This window comes from Lissotriton helveticus, chromosome 10, assembly GCF_964261635.1.
Source record: "Lissotriton helveticus chromosome 10, aLisHel1.1, whole genome shotgun sequence".
NCBI classification, from domain to species: Eukaryota; Metazoa; Chordata; class Amphibia; order Caudata; family Salamandridae; genus Lissotriton; species Lissotriton helveticus.
Window position 1 is genome coordinate 353302040 of NC_136071.1, and position 25543 is coordinate 353327582.

At 46.5% G+C, this 25543-nt stretch overlaps 1 protein-coding gene and 1 non-coding gene across 2 annotated transcripts in view; both read left to right on the plus strand.

The window, feature by feature from the left end:
• Nucleotides 1–25543, plus strand: part of TBRG4 (transforming growth factor beta regulator 4) — an 83291-nt gene that overhangs the window by 18865 nt on the left and 38883 nt on the right. The window contains exon 3 of the mRNA XM_078662561.1: nt 701–1021. Within this exon, the coding sequence (XP_078518687.1) occupies nt 701–1021 (321 nt within the window). The remainder of the gene's footprint in view (nt 1–700; nt 1022–25543) is intronic.
• LOC144786347 (small nucleolar RNA SNORA5) lies at nt 25039–25173 on the plus strand. The gene has a single exon (XR_013602150.1). It is a non-coding gene; the product is annotated as a small nucleolar RNA SNORA5 (small nucleolar RNA).

Sequence of the window (25543 nt, forward strand, 5' to 3'; positions counted from 1 at the left end):
ATATATATATACATATATATATATATATATATATATATATATATATATATATATATATATATATATATATATATATCAATGGCCTCTCCATAAGAAAGGGTCCAACACAGCAAGGGTACGTCTCACAAAGGTTTTATTCTCTACTAAAATGAAAGCAGAGTCCAAAAAGAAGTGAACCTCTAGGCAGATGCATTTCAGCTTTCCTCAGTGCTGGTTCATCAAGGAGTTGTTTTCACCTGGGGTCCTTTTAGGTGTTACTGCTGCCACTCCCATTGAAGCAATGGCTCTCCCCAGCTCACATTTTAAGGTACAATATCTCTCTCATGGCTCCGCCATACTTGAGACCGCTTGCACTGCGATATGCCACATTTGACAAGATAGCCCATTCAGTAACCGGCTATTAGAGCACACAGTGGAGTCCCAACAATTTGTTGACTGACGGGATATATATATATATATATATATATATATATATATATATAATCTTTTTTTTTTTTTTTTTTTTTGCTGATCGTGTTAGGTATTTTTTCTTAAATAAAGACCTGCTCCATTAAACTTGTTTTCTCCAGATACTGTCAGATATACTTGGCAGGTGTGTGTATAAAAACTGATTTTCATCAATTGGTAATCCTCTTTAAAGAAATTGGTGATTTATATCCTTTACAACTTTAAGATTAACATTTGTTGCTTTTCTTTCTAGATTTCACACATCTGGAATGGAAATTTGGTTAATTTGCTGAAAAGCCTGTACCTTCTGGGACTGGAGAATGGCAAGCTCCTGAGGTCTGTTGAGAATGAGGTGCGCTGGCGGCTCCGACGGCTGACTTTTAAGCAGTTAGTTGGTCTAGCTGATTTTTCTGTGGCCTTTGCTCATACCCAGGAACAAAAGAGTCTGGTTAGTGACTTGGTGAAGCATCTTGAGCTGCGCTGGACTGAGATAGAAGATCCTAAATCAGTGGCTATCCTTATGACCAAGGTTGGCTACATCTCGCACACTCTGATGGAGAAGCTGGAAGATAAGGTACAGTGTAATGGTTTCCTGATATTGGGATGCATTAGTCCATCTTTTAGCAAGTGGATCAGGAGTGATTTATTTGAATAATGTGTTTTATAACTAATCACCGTAATACAATTTTAGTATGCTTTGCAAATTTTATGAAGCTATAAATGGCCACATGCAGAGTGGTTGCAGAGACTGCAGCCTCTTTCATGCCCAGGATTCCTTGAAGGAACATTTTTCAGTAATTGTACTTGATATGCTTAGACGTGCTGCTTCTTCCTCAGAGCACTTATTTGAGCAGAAGGAAGAACCAGCTGTTTCCTTAGTCCATGCGCAAAACTAGGACAAATTCTGTTAGCTTTGAATAGGCTGCTGAACTACTCCTGCAATATCTGCATAATTCAGCAGTTTAATGGCAGGAATTTTTAATTCTTTACTAATATTTGGCTGTTGCATTTTGGTGGAGGGATTGCATTGTAGGGAATTAGTTGACAGATTTGAAATGTGGAGAGGCTGAGAGTTATTCGGTAAATGATCTGAATCCATATTGTTTAACACATGAAAACATTTAGCAAGAGTGCAATGTCCGCTTTTTCACCTTGTTTTTTATTTAGCCCCATATTTTTAATAGTTGTATTTATGTATAGAACTTGAATATGCAGAGGATGGGTGTTCAGGTTAGCAGCTGATTTGCCTAGGCTTCAATTTATTAAAAGCACTACTGCCTTGCTAGATTTTGCCAGGAAGTAGAGCATAAAACACCAGAGGGAAATTATGACCATCTATAAGGCCAAATGTAGACCGACTGCCACGTACGGATCTGAGCTTTGGGGATATGCGAATGCTGATTTACTACAGCTTGCTGAAAATGCATTTCTAAGGAATCTCCTTGCCTTTCCGAAAAGAAGTTATACCGACAAATTGGGAGTTCCTTATTTAGCAGATGTTATCAAGATTCAGCCAGTTTTCCTCTGGCACAAGATCTGGTTCACGGAACACACAGGGCTCAACCACTCTATTATAGAGGACTGTCTTAGATCTACATCTGCACTTAATCCCCTGGCTCAAATTTGTGCGTCACATCTTGGTTGACAATGGCCACCCTGAGTTTTTTGACCACCCAGAGCTTTTGACCAGCATCCAAAGCAAAACTCTTAAATTAAAATGTTTATCCATATTAGAGGGCTTGAGGCTATCTACTGAGATACGAAACCCTTGGGTCGGAACAACCAGTTAGTTCTGACCACTCATGACATGCAAACGTATCTAGCTAATGTATATAATCCATGCCATATGTTTGTGCTGACTCATTTCCAGCTGGACATCTTATATCATTTAACAAGCTTTCCTATCATTAATAACTGGGCACCTGATCCCGTGCTGTCTATGCGACAATGTCTCTAAGCTGAGCACTATTCACATTGTCTTTTTCTGTTTAATTTATACAGAGTGGAGAATTTTTTATTAAGCTCCTGTTAAAACAACTTGGATTTGTTCAATGCCGCCCAGCTTTTATTTATTTATATTATCTTCTGAGCCTTGTATACATGTCGTATTGTCACAATATTTATTGGCTGTTATAAGACGTAGGAAGCAGTACTTTATACAAGGGGATGTTTCTGCTTGTTTTTATTCATGTTTTGCTCTTCATTTTAATGATTTCTTTCAATTGTTTTTGAATTCAGATACTGTTATAGTTTGGTAGCTTTTTATGATACACCATGTGTTTTCGAATAAAGCTGACGGCTTGCCTAGTTTCACTGTTTGAGAATGTAGCGGGAGAAGGTATTAATCAATGGAGTGGTTGATGAAAAAGGGTCAGGCTGATCAGGTCGATTACCCCTTTTCAAGATTTGCCCGGCGTTAGCCGCCTCTCACCCAACTTACTGTTACCAAATAAAGAGGCAGGCGCTGGAGACTGGAAGACAGGAAACAGGAGTTTATTCCGACGGAGCAGAACACGTCAAATCAGACAACAGGGTATCTTCTCGAGGTGCTCTAACCGCATCTCTGAGGCCTGGCCTCTTATACACAGTTTTATGGCTTTATTACATTTGTGACATCCGTGGTATTGCTTTGAAGTACGGAAAAAGGCGTCTCTGGAATCCCTGGTTCAGGCCCGTTCCCACACATATCTACAGTAAGAGTCCCCACCCCTAATCTCAGCATGATGGCTATCGCGCAGCTGGACATTCCGCTGGGAACAGAAATGCGGGTGATCGGTCGGATCTAGGGGTGTGAGGGCATTGATTAATCCCCGTTCCTTTGAAGTGAGGCGAGGTCCTACTGTGGGGGCAATAAACTGCATCTGTTGGGCTAAGTGATGGCCTGGGATCAGGCCGGTCAATCGGGCAAGGAGGAAGGGGTTATCAAAGGGCCTGTTCTAAGGGTGGGATGAAAGAGCGAGTGGCCAGGGGTTTCAGCACGGGATGTGGCTCTGAGACAGGGTCGTGTTTAGAGGTGCGTTTATGACCCAAGCAGGAGAGACCGGGGGCTGTCAGGGCGCGGGGGAATACTTGCGAGGCTGGGGAGTGAGGGGGAGGGACGCGCAGGCTATTGGCAGTGGGCAGAGAGGTCATGACACACAAAATGGCTGCTATCTATGTTCGTGATGGGGCCTAAAAAGGGGACAAGATGGCGTGGCCACTGTTTCGTGACTTTCGCTTTACTTTCAACAGTGGCGAGGGTGAACATAAATGAACGCCGCTTATGTAAATATACATTGTCATTTTCCACAGTCGCCGCTTTTTAACATAAGTCAGTTCATTTCCGTGTTTATCATAACTGACGGGGTGTACATATAGTCGTGTGTGGTCAATGAGATAGCTTTTGTCAGTACTGGCGGATTGCATATAACTATGTGTAGTCGATGCGACATACGAGGTGGAATACATATGAACTTACATTTGTCGTGTTTAAAAGTGACCGATGAAACATTTTGAAGGCAATTTAGTCCAATACAAACAATTAGTCAAGGGGGGGGGTAGAAAGTTCAGAAAAAAGGGGGGGGGTCTTCGCCACAGTGTCTTTTTAGTAGCGAGCCATCACTGGTAGGCTCTGGTAGTTCGTTTTCTTCCGTTGGCGCTGTTGAGCACCGGCGGTGGAGCTATAGGTCCAGCTCGGATCCTTCTTTACACGTCGCAGGGTGCGATCTGTCCTCTGCTGTTAGACCACAGCCCTGTTTCCTAACTAATCTTTTTAAGGGTGCCTCATGCTGGGCACCTGCATTTCTTTCTCCTTCCGCGGCAAACCCTACTCTACCTAAATGCTGTTCTTCTTCTCTGAGTCAAAATCCACGTGAAAAGAAAAAGGGGGGGGGGGGGGGGGGTTTGTCAGATAATCGAGGGAAGAGGGGGCGGAGTGGGACCAGATCTTCGAGACAAACCAAGGGAGCAAAGGGTGATGAGCAGGCAGGTCCATCAATCTGGCTCAAAGGGGCGGGGACTTCTGGCATGCGTGGGTCAACAAGCAGAGGGCTTCAAGGCAGCCCTCCATCCTTTCATTTTCCGCTTTTGAGAGTGGTGCCTCGTCCCGCGTCCTGTTGCTCTGCGGCTCCACCTTAGGTCGAGGTCACACGTGCTTCATGATCTGCAGCCAGGCTGTGCGTCACGTCCGGCCCCTCTCCTCCGGTGACTGTGTATCTTTGAATGGGTACAAAACAGGTTTTAGAGAACTGGCAGGAGAGGACATTTATACATTTCAATTCCGTCCCAAATCTAAGTAGTTGGGGGTACGTTCATCGGTCACGGTCAGAAGTTATCACTGTGGAGCATGTATACAGGCATGTCTACTGAGTTTGTACTAAGTCTATTTGGCGTTCATTCATGACGTATAGGGAGAGAGGTCAGACTCCTATCAACTGTGTATTCCCTCAAACTCGAAATCGGATCCTTCGGTAGAGACTAGTCTCTCTAACCCAAGCCCTGGCAGTCTTCCATCATCATGAGAGAGTTAGAGGCTAAACATTCTTTTCTCGTGGAGCAACAGTTAATCAGGGTCATCAGTTATACTTCGGGATATGGAGCTGGGGTCAATCGGGAGGAACGGGGACGTTTTGGACATCCGTGTTTGGGTGCAGAGAGGTGGGGCAATCTGGGCATTGGGGATCGTGTTTCTAACTAACTGAGAACAGAAAGCCACTGACATATAGTCCCCCTATGAAAAGGGTCAGATTAGGGGACATCAGTCGTCTTACCTGTCCTTTCCTTCTTAGCCAATTCAAGTTCCATCATTTTACAGAAAGGAGGTAGTAATATGGCAAATGACAATTGTTTTAGTTTCTGTCAATTTGTCGAACACCTTTGTGTTCGAAAACCAATTAGGCTCGTGCCGGCGGGGCACAACGTTACCACACAAAGGAAGAGGGAACAGGGGGACCCTCGGAGGGAGAGTCGTCCGCATTTTAAATGAACTATTCGGTACACGTACGACATGGAGAGAGAGAGAAAGAGAGAAAAACGTGTACAATAATAGGCCATTTAGTGCGCACACAACACAAAACAGTAGGGGTCATGTTATATAGAAACAGACTGAGGGACGACGTAAATCCATACACTACGTACACATGATTTCAGGCGCGGGGTTAGTACATGTATTATATACAAAAACCCAAGACAAAACATAGAACAGTACTTGGCCAAAGAGATTTCCTCCTGCATGCTGCGCATCCTTAGTATCCTATTTAATTCACCTGGCCGTCTTTTGCTGTTGGCCTCGGTTGCAAATACTTACACCTTTGTCAATTGTTCGGGAACTAACCTGGTCGGGCTAATACTCACGGTGGGATCTTCAAATCGTTTTTAGCGAATGGGTATCCAGGTAGAGGCAACGGAGGGTGTCAGTCGGGAGAACAATGGGCAGCTTTGAGTTTCACGTCTATGAGGGTGCAAGAAGGAGGTGGTAAATCTTAAGCATTGGCAATATTCCTAGTCTTCCAGGAGGAGGGTACTTGGGTAAACCTCACCCCGGAATATTCCTGAACCGTCCCCTATTTAGTTACCGTATGAGTCTACTCATAGGTGCACGTCATTCTTGGTTGCATTATTTGGGGTGCCGGTTGAAGTCCTATTTTTGTCATACTGCAATAACCCGCCAAGTTTCTGCTTCAGGCCACCCTTCCAGTCGCTGGGTTCAGAGAGAGAGAGACAGTCGTTTCTAAGGGAGTGTTATATCTTTGTTTGTTCGTCGTGTATAGGCACCATGTTTAGACCCCTTTTCCCCATTCCATCGGCCGTTCGATCATCACTCAAAAACATCTCTTTTATCAAGTCAAAACGTGTGCAACGTGTATCCAGTCGAGTTATACACATCCGGGCATACACGTGTGCATTCATCACACAAATTCGTCACATTCTCAGGGGCAGTCCCCATGGATAATATATAATTTTTCCCCGCGGAACCATGGCGTGTTGCTTAGGTCTTCTCCATTCTTTAATCGATGTTTCGATGTGACCCGCAGAAAGAAGGGGAAAAGAAGGGGTGGGGGCAGCGTTTTAAAACGCATCCGCGCGCATAAACCCAAAAAGGCTTTTACTTACCACATACTCGACCTATCTCCGCGGGATGCAGTCCCTTTCATCTCGGCGTTTTAAGCCCAGAGGGACTGGTAGTGCGGGAGAGATAATCATTGATGGACTGTGTTTTGCATAGATCGCCCAAGTGTGGTATTGCGGATCGTTTGTAGGGGAGGGTCAAAACAAGAGGGCAGTCAGTGTAAAGTGGGGGTGCACGGAAACTAGAGGAGCTAGGTAGCATTCCTTCGGAGTGGCTTAGGGGCATCTGAAACAACTTCCCTGATATATGTGGCATATAAAGTAAAGGCTAAATACCGGGACCTTTATCGATTGCTTTACGTTGCACAAAAGCAAAAAAAAAACACGCAACAAACCTGGACCATTCACATTTGCAATATTTCTGTGTACTTTGCTTTTTAACCTTTTACTCCCCTACTACGGTCGCACCTGTGGGACTATACACCCTGCTCACACCCACCTCAACTGTGCCCACCTTTAAACTCTAAATATTCTAAACACGCTTAAGCAAGTATATGCTCCTTATTATTGCACTTTATACTATTGACGCAATTGTTTGTCCATACACTGTGTACCGACACTACCTCACCTGTGACCTACCTCATGTCCTTTGTCCCACCTATGTAACTAGCACCTTGTACCTAACTACCTCATATATTACTTTGTATATACGCTTTATTACTTTGTATTTTTTATCCCCATGCCCTTGTAAAGCGCTCTGATATCTGCAAAGATCTTGTTCGCGCTATATAAAACTTTCAAAATAAAAATTAAATAAATAAAGAAATTGAATTGCTTTATTTCACCTGTATTTTACGTATATCGGAAACAATGGCCATTTATTCGAAACTTACCAATCCAAGTGCTACAACTGTTTGCTTTTCACAAAAAAACTTTTATTTAAAAATGTTGGCGTACAAATGCGGGCCTACAACCACGTGGGCAGGCCACGGAGCAGACTGGAACTGTACATGAGGGCATATTTATTTGAGGGAAACGTAACGGAGTCGGTGGTCGCTGATTTCATAAAGGTACGATAAGTGCAATAGTATCATATCGAAAATTCATTGTGGGCAAGTACCATAAGTGTCGAAAATTCGAACTTTCAATAATACTGTAATCAATGACGCGTCAGAACTTAATATCAATTCATTGTCCGAATGTTCAATCAGTACCCATCCCCTCCCGCCATGCGCTTCAAAAACTGCATACATATCCCATGATATCAAGGCTGAGCATCCGGAACACAACAGGGAGTTGCGAGTTTCGTTTGTACCGGCGCCATTTTGGGTGGGGTCAGGCAGGTCCATGTATAGTCAAAATGTCTCCACCAACTCATGGTTGGACCAGAGCCTCTTTCGGCAGTCCAAAAGTTTCGTTAAAGGGCAACAGAAGGGACCGGTGACATGAACCATCAATCAAAAAAAGGGGGGGGGGGCAACAATCTTTCCTACCGGGTCATACTGGTGTTCCACCGGAACTGATCAAATCAGTAGTCTATGAGAGTATAGGGGATGACTGGTCTCGGTGGAATTGGCGCTTCACGAAATATGGGCAGATATTTATATTGTTGATTCTATATGTTATTGGGTGCCTAGCTATGGGTTGTCATCATCCCCACCAGTAATCCACAGATTGAAGTTTGTCACCTATCACACCAATAAAGATTTATGCATAAAGACTTGTCATTCAATTTTTCTCAAATTTCACAAAATTACACGACGTGCAGAAGAAGAGTGGTTCTTTTAATTTCAAAGATTTTCCCTCAGTCCAGCCAACACGTGTTTCGTCGATAGGGCTGAAACCCTCGACTTCATCAGGGCTGATATCAGTTGCTAGTAAAACTTTTGTACCTTCCTGCTGGTTATATTTCCGGCCCAGCTTATGGCATGGGCAAAGATACTTCTTCTCTGTCAGCTCTTTTAGTCAGTATCAAGCGTCTCCGCCTCAAATCGGTAATGCCAGAGAGGTGGTTACTGTCTCCCCTCTTGCTAAGCTGTCAAATAGTTCTGCTGCCTCTTTACCTCTATCCATAGTGTCTGGTACAGGTGATTATTTACGCCTCCGTAGCTGCCCCACCAATGTAACAGATAATGAGAGTATAGGGGATGACTGGTCTCGGTGGAATTGGCGCTTCACGAAATATGGGCAGATATTTATATTGTTGATTCTATATGTTATTGGGTGCCTAGGTATGGGTTGTCATCATCCCCACCAGTAATCCACAGATTGAAGTTTGTCACCTATCACACCAATAAAGATTTATGCATAAAGACTTGTCATTCAATTTTTCTCAAATTTCACAAAATTACACGACGTGCAGAAGAAGAGTGGTTCTTTTAATTTCAAAGATTTTCCCTCAGTCCAGCCAACACGTGTTTCGTCGATAGGGTTTCAGCCCTATCGACGAAACACGTGTTGGCTGGACTGAGGGAAAATCTTTGAAATTAAAAGAACCACTCTTCTTCTGCACGTCGTGTAATTTTGTGAAATTTGAGAAAAATTGAATGACAAGTCTTTATGCATAAATCGTTATTGGTGTGATAGGTGACAAACTTCAATCTGTGGATTACTGGTGGGGATGATGACAACCCATACCTAGGCACCCAATAACGTATAGAATCAACAATATAAATATCTGCCCATATTTCGTGAAGCGCCAATTCCACCGAGACCAGTCATCCCCTATACTCTCATTATCTGTTACATTGGTGGGGCAGCTACGGAGGCGTAAATCACCTGTACCAGACACTATGGATAGAGGTAAAGAGGCAGCAGAACTATTTGACAGCTTAGCAAGAGGGGAGACAGTAACCACCTCTCTGGCATTACCGATTTGAGGCGGAGACGCTTGATACTGACTAAAAGAGCTGACAGAGAAGAAGTATCTTTGCCCATGCCATAAGCTGGGCCGGAAATATAACCAGCAGGAAGGTACAAAAGTTTTACTAGCAACTGATATCAGCCCTGATGAAGTCGAGGGTTTCAGCCCTATCGACGAAACACGTGTTGGCTGGACTGAGGGAAAATCTTTGAAATTAAAAGAACCACTCTTCTTCTGCACGTCGTGAAATTTGAGAAAAATTGAATGACAAGTCTTTATGCATAAATCTTTATTGGTGTGATAGGTGACAAACTTCAAATCAGTAGTCTGCAGTATTTTTGGTCATTCAAACTGAGGTTGGCGTCAGCATGAGGGCGCCAACGTCTCGTGGCTACGTCTTGGTCGTTCTGCGGGCAATCGTGGCAGTCGTTCCCCATCGGGGGGCCTGGGGCCCCTGTAGTTCTCATAGAATCTTCAAAGCTGAGGAGAACTCTTCTGGACGGGGGCCCATTTTCTGGTTGACAGGCGACCAGGCCATCTTTTCACGCCAGGCCCATTCCTGCAGAGTCGGACGCCATTTTTAGGAGTTCTGCAGCTACCGGCAGTCACTGGGCAGACCCTCCAGCTTATCGCGATTTGCAAAAAAATCGCGAAATCGGCCGATCCGTGCAAATGCCGCGATATTTACAAAAACGGCCGCGAAATCCGCCGTTTTTGTAGCCAGTCAGCAGCAACGTCTCCTTTCCATCCGGTTTGGCGGTTGCCCAGAGTGCAGTTATCTTTAGAATGTGTAGCCTTTCCTTGGGCAAGAGGCCACTGAGGGCAAGTCAGAGGCCACTGAAGTCATCTGCGGCGTACCCCAAGGGTCCTCACTCAGCCCCACCCTCTTCAACGTATACATGAGCCCCCTCGCGGCCATCGCACGCCAACACAACCTCAACATCATCTCCTACGCCGACGACACTCAACTGATCCTATCACTCACCAAAGACCCGAACACGGCCAAAACCAACCTGCATGAAGGAATGAATGAAGTAGCCGAATGGATGAAGCACAGCCGTCTGAAACTGAACTCAGACAAAACAGAAGTCCTCATCCTAGGCACCTCCCCCTCCGCTTGGGATGACTCTTGGTGGCCAGAGGCCCTTGGAAAAGCACCTATCCCGACGGACCACGCACGCAACCTGGGCGTCATCCTGGATTCCTCACTCTCGATGAACAGACAAGTCAACGCCGTCTCTTCATCTTGCTTCAACATTCTTCGCATGCTCAAGAAAACATTTCGCTGGATCCCCACTAAAAATAGAAAAACAGTCACTCATGCTCTGGTCACGAGCCGACTGGACTACGGAAACACCCTCTACGCCGGTACTACAGCAAAAACCCAGAAAAAACTCCAACGCATCCAGAACGCTTCTGCCAGGCTCATATTAGACATACCACGTAACGAACACATCTCTGGCCACCTGAAAAACCTCCACTGGCTCCCCGTCAATAAGAGGATTACTTTCCGGCTCCTAACCCACGCACACAAAGCACTCTACGAAATCGGACCCGAATGCCTCAACACACGACTGTCCTTCTACACCCCCCCCCCCCCCCCCCCCGCCAGCTACGATCCTCCAACCAAGCCCTTGCCACTGTACCTCGCATCAACAAAACGACCATGGGAGGCAGATCCTTCTCCTACCTGGCAGCTAAAACATGGAACTCACTTCCCACTCATCTTCGCCTTACTCAGAACCACCTAGCATTCAGGAAGCAACTTAAAACGTGGATATTTGATAAATAATTCCCCACCCTTCCTCAAGCGCCTTGAGACCCTCTGGGTATATAGCGCGCTATACAAATTTATTGACTTGACTTGACTTGGCACTCCATACAAACAGGGCGTTTGATGTGTTGGATTCGGTGAGGTTTTTTTTTTCCAGTTTAGGCCCCGCGCACTCTACAGCTATCATCAGGGTGAGGTCACAGGAGGAGAGGCCCTCGCTAATCCCCTCATTACGGCTGACATGTTGATGGCCCTTCTCCGAGAGGGGCTACGGGGCTCTCTCGACAGGAGGCGCGCCTCGCCCTGGCAGGAATCTGTCCTCACGGATTAGTCTGCTCCAGCCCGGTGACTGCTGGAAGATGGAGGAAGGAGCGTCTGAAGGGGGGGACGGAGAGAGAGAAGAGAAAGAAAGACAGCAGGGAGGGAGGAAGAGATAGGGAGAGGGAGAGAGAGAGAGAGGGAGGGGGGGAGAAGAGAGAGAATAGAAACTAGAGTAAGGAACATCTGAATGGGGAACGGAGAGAGAGAGCAGAGAAAGAAAGAGAGACAGGGAGGAAGAGAGACATGGAGAGGGAGAGAGAGAGAGAGAGAGAGGGAGGGAGAGAGAGAGGGAGGAGGGAGGAAGAGAGGGAGAGGAGCTGGAGGAATGACCGAGAGAATAGAAACTAGAGGCAGGAACACCCGAAGGGGGGACGGAGAGAGAGGAGGAGAGAAGCTAGAGGAGTACAGAGAGAATGGAAACTAGAGGAAGGAACATCTGAAGGAGGGGAATGGAGAGAGAGAGAGAGAAGAGCAAGAAAGAGAGGGAGGGAGGAAGAGAGACACGGAGAGGGAGAGAGAGAGAGAGAGAGAGAGAGAGGGAGGAGGGAGGAGGGAGGGAGGAGGGAGGAGGGAGGAAGAGGGAGGGAGAGGGAGAGAGAGGGGAGTCGGGAGGTCTGCAGGAGGACAGACAGGGAGAGGGGAGAGGAGCTGGAGGAGTAACAGACAATAGAAACTAGAGGAAGGAACATCTGAAGGGGGGAACGGAGAGAGAGAGAGAGAGAGAGAGAGAGAAGAGAAAGAAAGGGAGGGAGGAAGAGAGACAGGGAGAGGGCGAGTTATCTTTAGAACGTGTAGCCTTTGATTGTTTAACACCAGATCAAGTTAATCGATATCAGAAACCATTAAGATATTGTTTTCTCTGCAAACAGCTCTACAAATTCTTCTTCAGCTTTCATTTTCGAACGCTAAGCTGCCAGCTGTCTCTTCTGCCCAGTGAGTTGTCACTTTAGACCTACTTCACTCTACAGCAGCACTCGGTCACTTGCCACACCTTACACCTGAGAGATTGCGCAGCTTCATGCTGGTATTTCTTAAGTCCACTAACCATTGCTTTTTCATGCACGTTACAGCTTTGATACCCAGGCTTTGAGAGGTCTACTCCTACACAGGAACCTAGACTTGTGACCACTGATAGTGTAAGATAGTGTCAGTTTTTTTTGTCGGTTACCCATGCCGTTTTCTCCAACGGCAGTGTAAAGTGTTATAGAAGTCGAATCTTTCTTTAACGTTATCAGTATCTTTCTCAAGCTACGCCAGGGAGGAGCACTGTCCTTGCTTGCTACCAAAAATGGACCTGCGGCACGAGACTATTTATGATCCCTTGTCTGCAGTTCTGGGGGGGGGGGGGGTGGGGGCTGCTCCCAGCCGCGAGTACGTTTGTTAGCCAGACCCTCCAGCTTATCGCGATTTGCAAAAAATCGCGAAATCGGACGATCCGTGCAAACACCTGCAAGGAACACGGCACAACTCACAGCAAGAAGGGAGAGAATGCTTTTCGAGGGAAACAAAGTGTCTACATTGTAATTAAACCAAATATACATAGCTTCATGTTGTTAAATAACTAAAAAAGCTAAGATATCTGTGTTTGTTGTAGGAAAAATGGCCAAATAAAATGCCGCAAAATTGCCGCTAAATTTCCATTTTTGTGCCGCTAAATTTGCGAATCCATGCCGCTATATCCTGGGGGGTCTGACTGGGTCGATCCAGCCTGTCGGGCGAAGCGTTGTTGCACCGCCACAGTGGACGAGACCCTGCTGGGTGAGTGGAGCGTCGCTGCACTGCAAGAGTGGACGAACCCTTTGTCGGGTGAGTGGAGCGTCGCTGCACCGCAAGAGTGGACGAACCCTTGTCGGGTGAGTGGAGCGTTGGGGGTGCAGCTGAGGGGCCTCCACCTGGGGAGGTGGGAGAGGCTCGTCCGCGCCGCCTCTTCCTCCCAGTGCACCCCACGCCGTCTCGCTGACATTCGTTATGGCTGGACCAGGCGATGAAAGGGGGGGGGGTCGGAGGCATAAGCAAGACATTCCCCCCCCCCCCCGGTGGCCTGCAAGGCGCCGGAAGAAGAAGAGAATGGGAAGACCAGTACATTCCGGGCCGGGCCATTCACCCCACGACTTCTCGGGCCGATGGCGGCCAGCCGCTCTTTGCCACGGCCACAGGAGCGGGTCCCCCGGTCAGCCAACCGCGGGGCTCGTCGAGCGGAACGTTGGTACCTCCTGGGGCAGGCCTCGGCGCGTGGTGTCGCCTCCGGGCTATTTGCGCAATGGTCCTCCACCCCAGGCCGCCACTGACGCTACCTCGCCAGCTGATGGCTTTTGGAGACTTTCTGACGCCCAAAAACCTACTAAAAAGTAGCCCAAAGTAGCCCAACATTGCTACTTTGAGGAAGGAGGGACAGGAACGGCGTCAAGCAGACGGCGAAATGCATTGTGGGTTTGTTGTTGTTGCAGCCGTTTGCCATGTAAATAGTTGCTTAATATATAGTTGTACAATAAAACGTTTTAACATGTTACTTTGCTGGAGTGTTGTATATTTATAATTGTGTAGGGTTTGTCGTTATTTGGGCGGGGTGGGCGGTGGAGCCGGGCTGTCTTGCAGTCATCATGGCGTTGAGTTCGGCTCTTCTCACTAGTTTCATATTTCTCCTGAGGGGTTGTTCCTAATGTTTCTATTTTATTAGGGGTGTCCTCCGGTGGAGCCAGATGATCTACCTCTAATAAATGGTCCGGGCTGAACCAACTACTGAACAATGGGGGGAAGATAGGCATGACGGGTTACAATGGGGACAAAAGTCTGCACTACCTATCCTTCACTACTTTGCGGAGACTAGGTAGAATATTTCTATTCTACAGTATTCGCAAATAGGGACTACCCAAAGAGAGAACCAATTCCAAACAGTCAGTGTTCGGACAAATATTCAATCAATCAATATGAGGAATAAAAATAGGCGCGACGGGTTACAACTGGGGCAAAAGCCTGCGCTACCTACCCTTCACTATCTGCAAAGAGAGAGATCTTCCTGTTCCTCCCTGTTTGTAGGTAGAGAAGATCCTTTCAGAGAACCAATTCCGAACGATCAATGTTCGGACAAACAATCAATCAATGAGGGATAAAAATAGGTACGACAGATTACAACGGGGGCAAAAGCCTGCGTTACCTATCCTTCACTATCTGCAAAGACTAAACAGAGTATTGCGACTCTGTGCTTGTTTGCAAATAGAGAATGATCCAAAGAGAACCAATTCCAAAACAATAAATGCTTGGATAACAATCAATCAAATGGAGAGGGAAGTAGGCGCGACGGGTTACAACGGGGGCAAAAGCCTCCGCTACCCACCCTTCACTATCTGCAAAGGGAGAATACTCCTATCCTTCCCCGTTTGTAGACAGAGAATCTCTCGGGACAAAACCATCAAATGCGTAATACTAGTATTTTCCAATGACGATCAAACAATCAATTCGCAATTCGTCGTGTTACACGACCTTACCCGGACCGTATGGACAGTTTCTCGTCTTCCGCTTTCAGCGCCCGATCGTCCTCTATTCTCCGTAATTGCTGTGGCACTCCTGATGGTTCCCAGTCAGGACCGTAGATCACTCGAGAGAGGTCTGTTCGGAACCAGTGAAGTTCGGATGATCGGCTGCCAGACAAGGGTCTATCGGGCAGGAGCTCTTCCCGATCGTTGCAGTCGTTCACTCTGTCGTTGGGACCTCTCCCACTGGATCCACGTGTCGCTGATGGGCCCCACGTTTGGGACGCCAATTGATGAAAAAGGGTCAGGCTGATCAGGTCGATTACCCCTTTTCAAGATTTGCCCGGCGTTAGCCGCCTCTCACCCAACTTACTGTTACCAAATAGAGGCAGGCGCTGGAGACTGGAAGACAGGAAACAGGAGTTTATTCCGACGGAGCAGAACACGTCAAATCAGACAACAGGGTATCTTCTCGAGGTGCTCTAACCGCATCTCTGAGGCCTGGCCTCTTATACACAGTTTTATGGCTTTATTACATTTGTGACATCCGTGGTATTGCTTTGAAGTACGGAAAAAGGCGTCTCTGGAATCCCTGGTTCAGGCCCTTTCCCAAACATCTACAGTAAGAGTCCCCACCCCTAATCTCAGCATGATGGCTATCGCGCAGCTGGACATTCCGCTGGTAACAGAAATGCGGGTGATTGGTCGGATCTAGGGGTGTGAGGGCATTGATTAATCCCCGTTCCTTTGAAGTGAGGCGAGGTCCTACTGTGGGGGCAATAAACTGCATCTGTTGGGCTAAGTGATGGCCTGGGATCAGGCCGGTCAATCGGGCAAGGAGGAAGGGGTTATCAAAGGGCCTGTTCTAAGGGTGGGATGAAAGAGCGAGGGGCCAGGGGTTTCAGCACGGGATGTGGCTCTGAGACAGGGTCGTGTTTAGAGGTGCGTTTATGACCCAAGCAGGAGAGACCGGGGGCTGTCAGGGCGCGGGGGAATACTTGCGAGGCTGGGGAGTGAGGTGGAGAGACGCGCAGGCTATTGGCAGTGGGCAGAGAGGTCATGACACACAAAATGCCTGCTATCTATGTTCGTGATGGGGCCTAAAAAGGGGACAAGATGGCGTGGCCACTGTTTCGTGACTTTCGCTTTACTTTCAACAGTGGCGAGGGTGAACATAAATGAACGCCGCTTATGTAAATATACATTGTCATTTTCCACATGGTAGTCTGTACTACTTATGCAAGATAGTGTTTTACTTGGATAAAGTAGACCTTCCTCTTCTGTCAATATATATATATTTTTATAAGCAACAGAAATGAATGAAGTCTATCCTGACTCTTATACGGTACCGTTAGTCTTTATGAAGATTTGAGGGAGTAAATGTCAGAATCACCTGTTTTCCCTTATTACCACCAGTAATTCACTTTCAGTGTTTTATGTAAAATAAGACCCCGTTCTTAGTGAATGGAAAAAAGGGGACTCTTTCCATTGGTGCATTTTAAAGGCACCCTGGTCTGATGACCATTCCTTAGGTTAAACACCAAGTTTATTAATATATTCCTTTCCAGAGTCCATTCTAACAATACATGTCTTCTTATCCAGCTGCGAACCTTGAGGATTTTGTATTCAAATTTATGCAGGACCTTGATGCCCATTTCAATGGTGTGTAGGTCGTTCTCAAGCGAGGCAGATATTCTACTGCTCCATCTCTATAGAGGGCACATTTCAGATTTTTTATTTTTTTTGTATTAATTTTGGGATCTATTGTTGTTAAATGTACTCTTTATTGGTTCTCTGGCAGTTCAAAGAGCCAAATCTATTTGTATTTTTAGGTTTTGCTTGCCAGATGGTGTATAATATCTGTTGTGCGCTTACCAAGATCTTACAGTGGGCTTGGAGACCTCGATTGCTTACCATATCGGAGACCTATTTGCTTTGCCAATGCTTGTTACACATGGTAATACTGTCTGGGCAAAGAGTTCACCTCATAAGTACCAGATTAGCAATCACATGCTGCAATAAGCAACTGAAAGAGGACCAGTTAACCTTAACGAAGGGCTCTCATCTGCGTGTGAATGTTACCAAGGTTTTTAGTAATTTATGATCTGTTTGAGCTAGAAACAATTTTTGCAGATTATACAGCAGGTGATGGATTATGTGAAAAATGTTCCGCATTCATAATTCTTCAAAAAGAAAAGGCGCATGGCTGCAGAATCACATAATTCCAGTGGCCCTGCCTACTTCTTGGTTCCCCCAACTCGCGCTCTTACTTGTGTGCTCTTTTCCCCCTTCCCTGTTGCCTAACCTGTGGCCTCCCCGACACCCCCCCCCCCTTTTTTTTTTTTTTTAAGGTCTCGCCTGAGCTAGCGCATGTGCTGGTCTGGCGAGACATTTAGTGAGTCGGCTTTAGAAATCCGACCACAAGCTTTTGCTTGTGGGCTAAAGCTTGCGGTTTTGCTCGCGGGGGCACACGCGCAGCCGCCATCTGGCTTTCCTCTTGCTTGGGAGAGCAGACTGCTCTCCCAAGCAGGCATGCCTCGCTCCGCCTCTTCGACTTGCTCGCGCTTCAACGCTCCTTCCCCAGAGCGCGCCATGCGGGTGCGTGTCATGTTCTGTGGAATCTCCCCTGTGAAGCATGTCCTTCTCTGTCCTGCATGCCCCTGGGGCGCTTTCCCAGTGCAACACCTCCGTTCGTACCAGCCACCTCGCAACCCTACCGTGAAATATTATGAAGTCCCACTTTTGGGCCACACTCTGCCATCAGTATCGTGATCCTGGCAAGCCGCCCGCGAGCTCCTGAATTCGCCACCTCTGCAGACATGGCTCAGTCAGACAGCCACTCTCTGAAACCAAACTACGAGCCAAACTGGCACTGTGTAGCAGCAGTCTGAGACAAGGCTATTGCGTCTTGGCCTTTTTCTAAAACCGCGACACTTAATACACCATATTACTTGTGCTCAATTGCCATTATTCCTCCCTCTTTCGCTTGAGTACTTGAAATTCCCTCTCTTTGACTGTGTCCTTTCCTTTAAGATTGACTACTGCCGTAACTATGATTAATACTGCTCTGCAATTGGTGGATCGGACGGCCGCTCGTCGCCTTAGTTTCCTTACCTTTGGAGGACAAGGAGGCGGGTCTTCATGAGGCTTGAGCTCTGTGACCACCCCTAGCAGCCACGATTTAGCGCTAGCGTAGCACAACTGATGCATGGTGTCCCTGGTCTACTTCCATGCAAAGGAATCTCACACTTGTCTGCAGCTGTTTTCATTCGCCAATTCAGCCACTATGCCACTTCCTGCGGAGAAGGTACCTAGCACAGACTGATTCCATTTAATCAGTGCTCGTCCGCTGCTTCAGACACGATTCAGGTACTATTTTTGTGGACAAGTGAAACTTCTATTCCGACGCTTGTGCGTTATTGAGGAGCACAGTAAGTAACTCCTCTGAGCATTACGGTATTCCAGTTGCCATGGAAAAATGTTCTCGGTAATAAGCAGTTATTCATTACTCAGACCGACAGGATTTCACAATTAATACAGCTCGTCGCTTCACCAGCTCGTTGGATGTCGGCGGCACCTCGTTAGTAACTAGCACTGATCAGATTTCCTGAAAAGTGGCTCACTGTGTTGCATGGTTGCTTCGCTTTCTCGCAGTGTTTCTGTTCCTCGTCCTTTCTTTGCAAGCCTGTCTAAAGTGAATTATGTCTGTCTCCGCACTGTTTGATCGTGATGGGACTTCCCCAGCTCTAGATTGCTCTTTTCCTCCACTTTCAACACTTCATTTTTTTTCTTCTGTTAATTGAATTTTATGTCTCATTTTTGTTCTTACCACGATGAGATCTATCATAGGCGGTGCCTGACTGCCTAACATTCCAGCTATTTATGCTTTCAGGACTAGCTGACATGCCTGTTGTAGCCGCCATGAACTAAATGTATGTGTGCATGTGTATATGCATGTCCGTGCATGCATGCTTATAAACGTTTGCATGTGTGAAGTGCTGGTTGGCTGGGTTTGTTTTACTACTGTGTGTATTTGTGGATTATATTTCTGATTTGAATAAGTCAGGTGTGTTAGGTAGAGATCAGTGTGTGTTTTTTTTTTTGTTCATTTGGAAGATGTGTGCTTTTATCTGTGCCAATGTGCATGCTTTTGGTTTGTGCATTGTGTATAGATATGCCTTTTTATGTATTTCCTTGTAAAATGCACAAGTAGGTGCTGATTGCTGGTGAGTTTTAGTGGCACATGTCTTTGTCTGTGCATTTGAGCAGGCGTGTGCATTTTCATTGTGCTAGTGTGTTGTGCTGTGCTCTGAACACATCTCTATTTGCGAGTTATCAGTGTCCTGTATTGGTATGCACATATCTAAATGCAAGTGTGTGCACGCGCCTGTGCACATGTGTGTATACAGTGAGTGTACACGTATATATGCCTAGTGTTTCAATTTGTGTGTCTTTGTAGGTTAATCTGCCTGATGCTAACAGTGTGTTTTAATGACAGAGAATGTGTTAATAGGATAGTCCTGTTTCTCCGTGAAAGATCTGGACAACACGTGTTCATGCTGGTATAGTTGGTACTAATTTCATTCTTCCTTTGGGATTCTGCATGTAGTGACTGGTTTCCTCAAGAGGCTTGTGACCCCTCTAATGTGACGAATATACTGCCCGGCTTACACTGGCATCTCTAGAGGCTGGACAGATATGGCCCATGCCCCAGCATTATTTGTCCAACATCCCGCACCCTTAGATGCCACCATAGCTGCTGAATGTGCCGGAAGCCCCCACAGAAGAAGCATTGGCATAGCCAATAGGTCTCGCTTGTGGGACCTTTATAAGTATTTAGTTATGCAGCACAATATCCTTGGTGCAACATCAACTGTTGCATGGCTAAACACTTATAAGGTCCCAAAGGCGAGACCTATTGGCTATGCCGATGCTTGTTTTTCATATGGTAAAATGTTCCTTTTTAGGTCGAGCCTAGAGGCAGCACGCATGAGCTGCAAGGCGTTTTGTAATCTGTATGAAGAGATGAAACACATCCACGACAGCCCACCACTTTTAATAGGTTGCTACGTCTGTCTTCACTAATTTCACATTGTTTGTGGGTGTTTAAATATATAGTACACATTTGTCCCGCCATGTGGGTGTACCATTCCCGCCATGGCGTCCGCCCCTGCTACACTGATCCTTTCGATATGGCCCATACGTTCTCTTGACCTGCACTACTTTTCCTTACTGCCCTCTCCGCTGGCTGGCAAACAGGTTCTTGTTCTACTGGCTTCCCTTCTAGAAGCTCACGCACTGCAGCCGGCAAGAAGCTCGCCTTGTAGGGATCGTAGCAAAGCACTAAATATATATCTATCCCTGTTACCTGCAAAATAAAAGGTCGACCAACGCTTGTGAGTGGCGCCTCAATTTCAGGGCAGCTTCAGATATATATTTTCCAGCAAAGTGGTCTGTGAACGGTGCGCTCTAACTGCCGGTGCAGCATTGGGGGTAAAAGACCACAAACCCTAGCCATATTTACTACCAACTGAGAAACGCGCTGCACTCCCAGTGAGAATTTGGCAAGTTCATTTATTCCAGCAGCAATTTTTTCCAGTGGAATCACACGACGCGTTTCGACAGTTCGTCTTTTTCAAGTGGGTGTGCACTCTAGTGGTGATGACCATGTATTTGTGTAGTCACAGGCATTTGTGGGAGATGTAGTATCATAATATTTAGTATAGTACATTTTGTTATTCCCACCTAATTGCATGTTTCATAGCTGTTGTAAATTCAAATAGTTGCATACCGCCAGTCTCTGGGCCCTTTTCTCCCAAAGCAATAACCGTCTCCATCAGTGTTTACTGTGCAAGGGACCATGACTCATCCTATTGCTTGAAGAGTGTCCCATATCGAGGAAGTGGCGCTGGGCCCTACTGAAAGTTCCAGCCTCCAATTATTATTACTAATTTAATTTTATAAGGCGCACAGCTACCCGGAGGGTTCCGGGCGCCATTGCACACATGCAGACTGAGCGAGGGAAAACTATTGGTTGAATAACCAAGTTGTCATGTCTTTTCAAAAGTTCTTATTGATGGTTTCATGCCGAAGTGACGTGGGGAGTGAATTCCACAGTGAAGGGGTCAGGTAAGAAAGAGACCGGCCGCCCATACGCTACCGTCTGATCCTAGGGACTGAAAACTTGGCCTGAGTAGAGGATCGGAGAAGGCGTGTTGGGAGGTAGGATGGACTAAGGCACTCTGATAACGTAGTGCTGTGCCAGATTAAATTTTATACATATAACACAGGGCCTTGAATTTGATGCAGTTCTCCATCCTAAGCCAGTGGCGGTCGAAGAGAGAGCCTGAAATGGAGGCCCTTCTAGGCACCTCGCATAGCAGTCTGGCCGCCGAGTTCTGTACTACCTGCAGTTTTCAAACCACCTCCTTCTTGGCTCCTAAATACAGGACGTTGCCATAGTCCAGCCTAGAAGTAATCAGGGCACGGATCACTGTGTTCTTTGTGTGGACCTAGGCAACATCCAAAGTATTTTTTTTTGCCATTTTAAGATGGTGAAGCAGGTTGAGGCGACCTTGACTGCTTGCTGCCTCATTGATGGCTGGTCTTCAATGATTACGCCTAGATGGCGGACTAGTTGCGCTGGTTGGGGAAGATCGCCCATTTGAGGAGGCCAATTTTGGGGGCCCTAAAGATCTTTGTTTTTCCCATATGTGACACAGGGTCGAAGGCAGCACTCCAATCAAGCAGTAGGAGTGCCACAGTTTCACCCATATCCAGAAGTATCTGGAACTCCCAAAAGAGTGGTTTCTGTCGGGAACCCAGCTCTAAAACCAGATTGCGATGCATGTAAGATTTTTGGGAGTCAACAAACTGCGCCAGTTGTTGGTTATTGTGTTTTTCTAAAAAAAAATTGAAAAGCTGGAAGTAAAGAGATCGGGCAGAAATTAGATAATTCCGCCGGATCAGCATTCGCTTTTTTTCAAAAGTGGGAGAACCATGGCATGTTTCCATGCCAATGGACCCGCTGCTTCCTGCAAGGACTCATTAAGCAACTCCATTATGAGTTTGAGTGACGATGGTGCCAATTTTTGAAGTATGGGGATGGGAAGAAGATCTCTGGGTGAGCCAGATTTGAGGCCATTTAAGATGCCGTTGAAGGAGGGGGTGTCCAGAGGCAACCAGCTTTCTAGCGTATTAGTAGGCACGGTAATCTGGTTCGCCGGTGGAGCAAAGCCGCCCGATGTGGGGGGAGAGCACTTAATTTGCTGCCCCACATTAGTTGTCACTCCATTCAGTTCTGAGTAGATTTTCTCCACTTTTCCAATAAAAAAAACTAGACTAAATCCACGTATTGAGTTTCATTGAGCATTGTGGTGGGGTGGGTTGGCAAGCTGCACCCGAAAGATCTTTAATTTAAACAAGACCTTGGGGCTGTTCTGTACCGACGTAATGGTATTCACATACTAATTTCCGGCAGCGTTGCAGAGGGAGTGGTCCCTTTTAGCTAATTTGTATATACGACTGTATTCAGGCGCATAGTCCTTCCTCCAACGTCTTTGTAGTACTTTGCGTTTTTGTTTTCTCTGTTTTTAACCTTTCCGAGAACCAGTGGGCAGGAGGTCGATTGTTCACTTTTTTGATAGAAGTTGGAAGGCACGCATCTATGGATGGTGCCTGAGTCTGCTAAATTGATAGACGTGATGGCAGGAATGTTATTCGATAGATATAGATTCTTTTAATCAACACCCAAGTTCTTCCAGTTTCTGGACCCCGACTTGGTAGTTAAGATGGATGTGTTCTCACGCTGCAGATCTAACCTCACCCTGAAACTGACCAAAAATTATACGAAAAAATTGGGAGGGCTCCCTGGCATGAGATACTAGGTAGGTTGGAACAAATGGGGTCTAACAAGTAACCCACCCTATGGATGGGACCTGAATTGCAGAGTAGAACATTCATAGCAGCCAAGATGGCCATCAGAGTCTTAGTGCACGTTGGGTCATTGAAGTGAATATTTAGGTCTCCCAGGATGGTGAAGTTTGCAGCATCTAACAGAAAAGGGGTGATGAGTTCAGGAGAAGTCACTGCCCCCGGCGGGCGGTAAATCAAAATCCCGGAAAGAGTGAATTGGGATGTGAGGAAGAGTTTGAAAGAGCTGGCCTCGCAGCCCTTAACCTCTAGCGCGCTAGCGGGTTTTCCCGCTGTGCGCTGAAATTTGAAAAATGCGCGGTTTGTGACAAAGCCAGCTCGTCATCCGCGTAGCGCAGGTAACGCCCATGACGAGCTGGCTTTGTCATCAGCGCTGAAGGGGTTAAAGGGTAGGTCCTCCCATTTACAAGTATATTCATTCTTGTAAAGTAGCGCAATGCCACCTCCGGTTTTGGTGCAACGATCCTTTCTAATTATCGTATAGTTGGGGGGGGCAGAGCGGATGCAACATCTAGACCAGAGCTCTCGTGTAGCCATGTTTCCGTAAGGATGATAGCATCAGGTTGTGTAATCAACAAAAGGCCAAAGATGCCATCCTTGTGTTTGGGGAGCGAGCTACAATTTTATTAAAGTAAATTCCTTTGAAGGAGCAGCCTTACTCTTAACGGGGAAGGGCATCTGTGTATTATACTTTGTGGAAGCAGTGGTATTGGAAGTATTTTCCCTGCTAGGCAGTATGGTAACGGCAAAACCACAGCAGGAGCAGGTGGAATCAAGAGTTTCCGGTTTAAAAGTAATACATTCCTGTTGAAGCTTAGGCCGGAGCTCGTGTAGCAGTTTTTGTGAATAGCTCCTCTTGGCCCTCAAAAAAGGGGCAGGGGTTGTGGCCCCTGGACCCGGACGGACACGCACAGACGGGCTTGCCTTTGGCGCGCCCGCTGTGCGAATCACCTAGCATTGATTTATATACTTTTCTGCAGCTGGGCTGCTGAGTGTGAGTCACCGCCTCCTGGCTGGAAGTGGATACTGCATATTACTCCCTGCACAACAAGTGGGAAATCCCATGGTGGACCGGGGAGTAGTGCGAATACACAATGCGGTCAGAGCCGTGCAGGTAGGAACAGTGTTAAACAGTAGTTAAAAATGAATTCAAGAGCAAGTTAAAGTTCGCTAAGGGGACAAAAGCTGTAAGGTCTCACTTCAAGTGCGTGTCCCTTTTATTTATCTTCCAGATTCTAGTGCTCATGCTAGAGAGAAGTATCTCCTCGCCAACTTATTTACGATGTTTGCCCAAAACAACGGGCACTGCTGTAGATTCAAATTTTGTTCAACAAAGTGCTTTGTGAACGGCACGCTCTTAACTGCTGGTTCAGCGTTGGAGGTAAAAGACCACAACCCCCATCAATATTTACCACCAACAGAGAATAGAGAAAATTGCTGTTGGAATAAATGAACTTGCCAAATACTCTCTGGGACTGTAGCGTGTTTCTCCGTTGGTGGTAAATATGTATATTCCTACATTGCCTCTTGGGCTCTGCGGGCGCGGCCACTGGAGGAGGGGGCGAGGTGGAGCCAGGGCCACTGTCTCTCCTTAGTTCTCGGAGATCACAGGCAGCTAAAAGTGGCTCTGTCGTCCGTACTGCTAATCCCTTCTAGAGGCGTCCGAAGCAGACCAGCAAGTAAATATAAAATGTAAACGTAAAGTCTTATAACTTCAGTTAAAAAAATGTTTTACTTGTAAAAAAAAAAAAGGTCAGACCAATTGGCTATGCCACTGCTTGTTTTATTTACTGATCTGCCGACCTGGGTTGGTAAATAAAAGGTTAATGGCACCCACACCACATATTCACAAGCCTGCACAATGCCACCATCAATAACCGTAGCTACTGCATCTTAGATTTTTTGCAGATGCTACTCCGCATTGACAGTTAACATTGGGAAAGCAAATGGGTCTAAAAGGCCAGCCCTATTGATTTTGCTGCTGCATTGCTGGTGTTAGAGTTTAGTACTCCTTTTAATATATTTACTTTGTGTTTCAGAAGAGTGGGAGTTGGCATGTTGGTAGGCGGGAAAGGGGGAGAGGCTTTTGGAATGCAGGGTTGTAGATGACATGACTTTGTGTTATGGCGTGGTAATGGTGAATCTCTCCCTGCTGGGGTTACTTTTAGATTTGCTTATGTCACTCATGCAGCCTTGTCAAATTCAGTCCCTCCGCTTCCGTGGTGGGTACTGGCCCAAAGGGCTGCCACAATAAATGCCTGAGACTCATGGGCCCCACTTGTCCGCAGTGGACATGGGGATAAAATGTGTTTCAGACAACTGTTGCTTCTACTTGCCTGAAAGATCGCACTGACGTGCTCCCATATGACTGTCAAATTGACTCAATTGAATGAATGTGACTTCATAATGATTATTTAAATCGAGTGCCTGGTCGCCCTCTGGGACTTGCTCAAACCCCCCCCCCCCCCCCTTATGAACATTAATTGGGATTGGATTGTCAGTTACAATGTTGCGTATAACAAGGAGCGTGGGGTTAACTCTCTTTTTGGGCTGCTATTGCTGGATTGACTGCTTTTACCCATCTATGTGTGTTGAGGTTACACGCCTCTGGCAGAACACAACCCAGAAGGTGGATGGTGGGTTGAGGGAGTTGCTGGGCAGGTTGCCGGGGAGTGCTTTTTATCTCACATA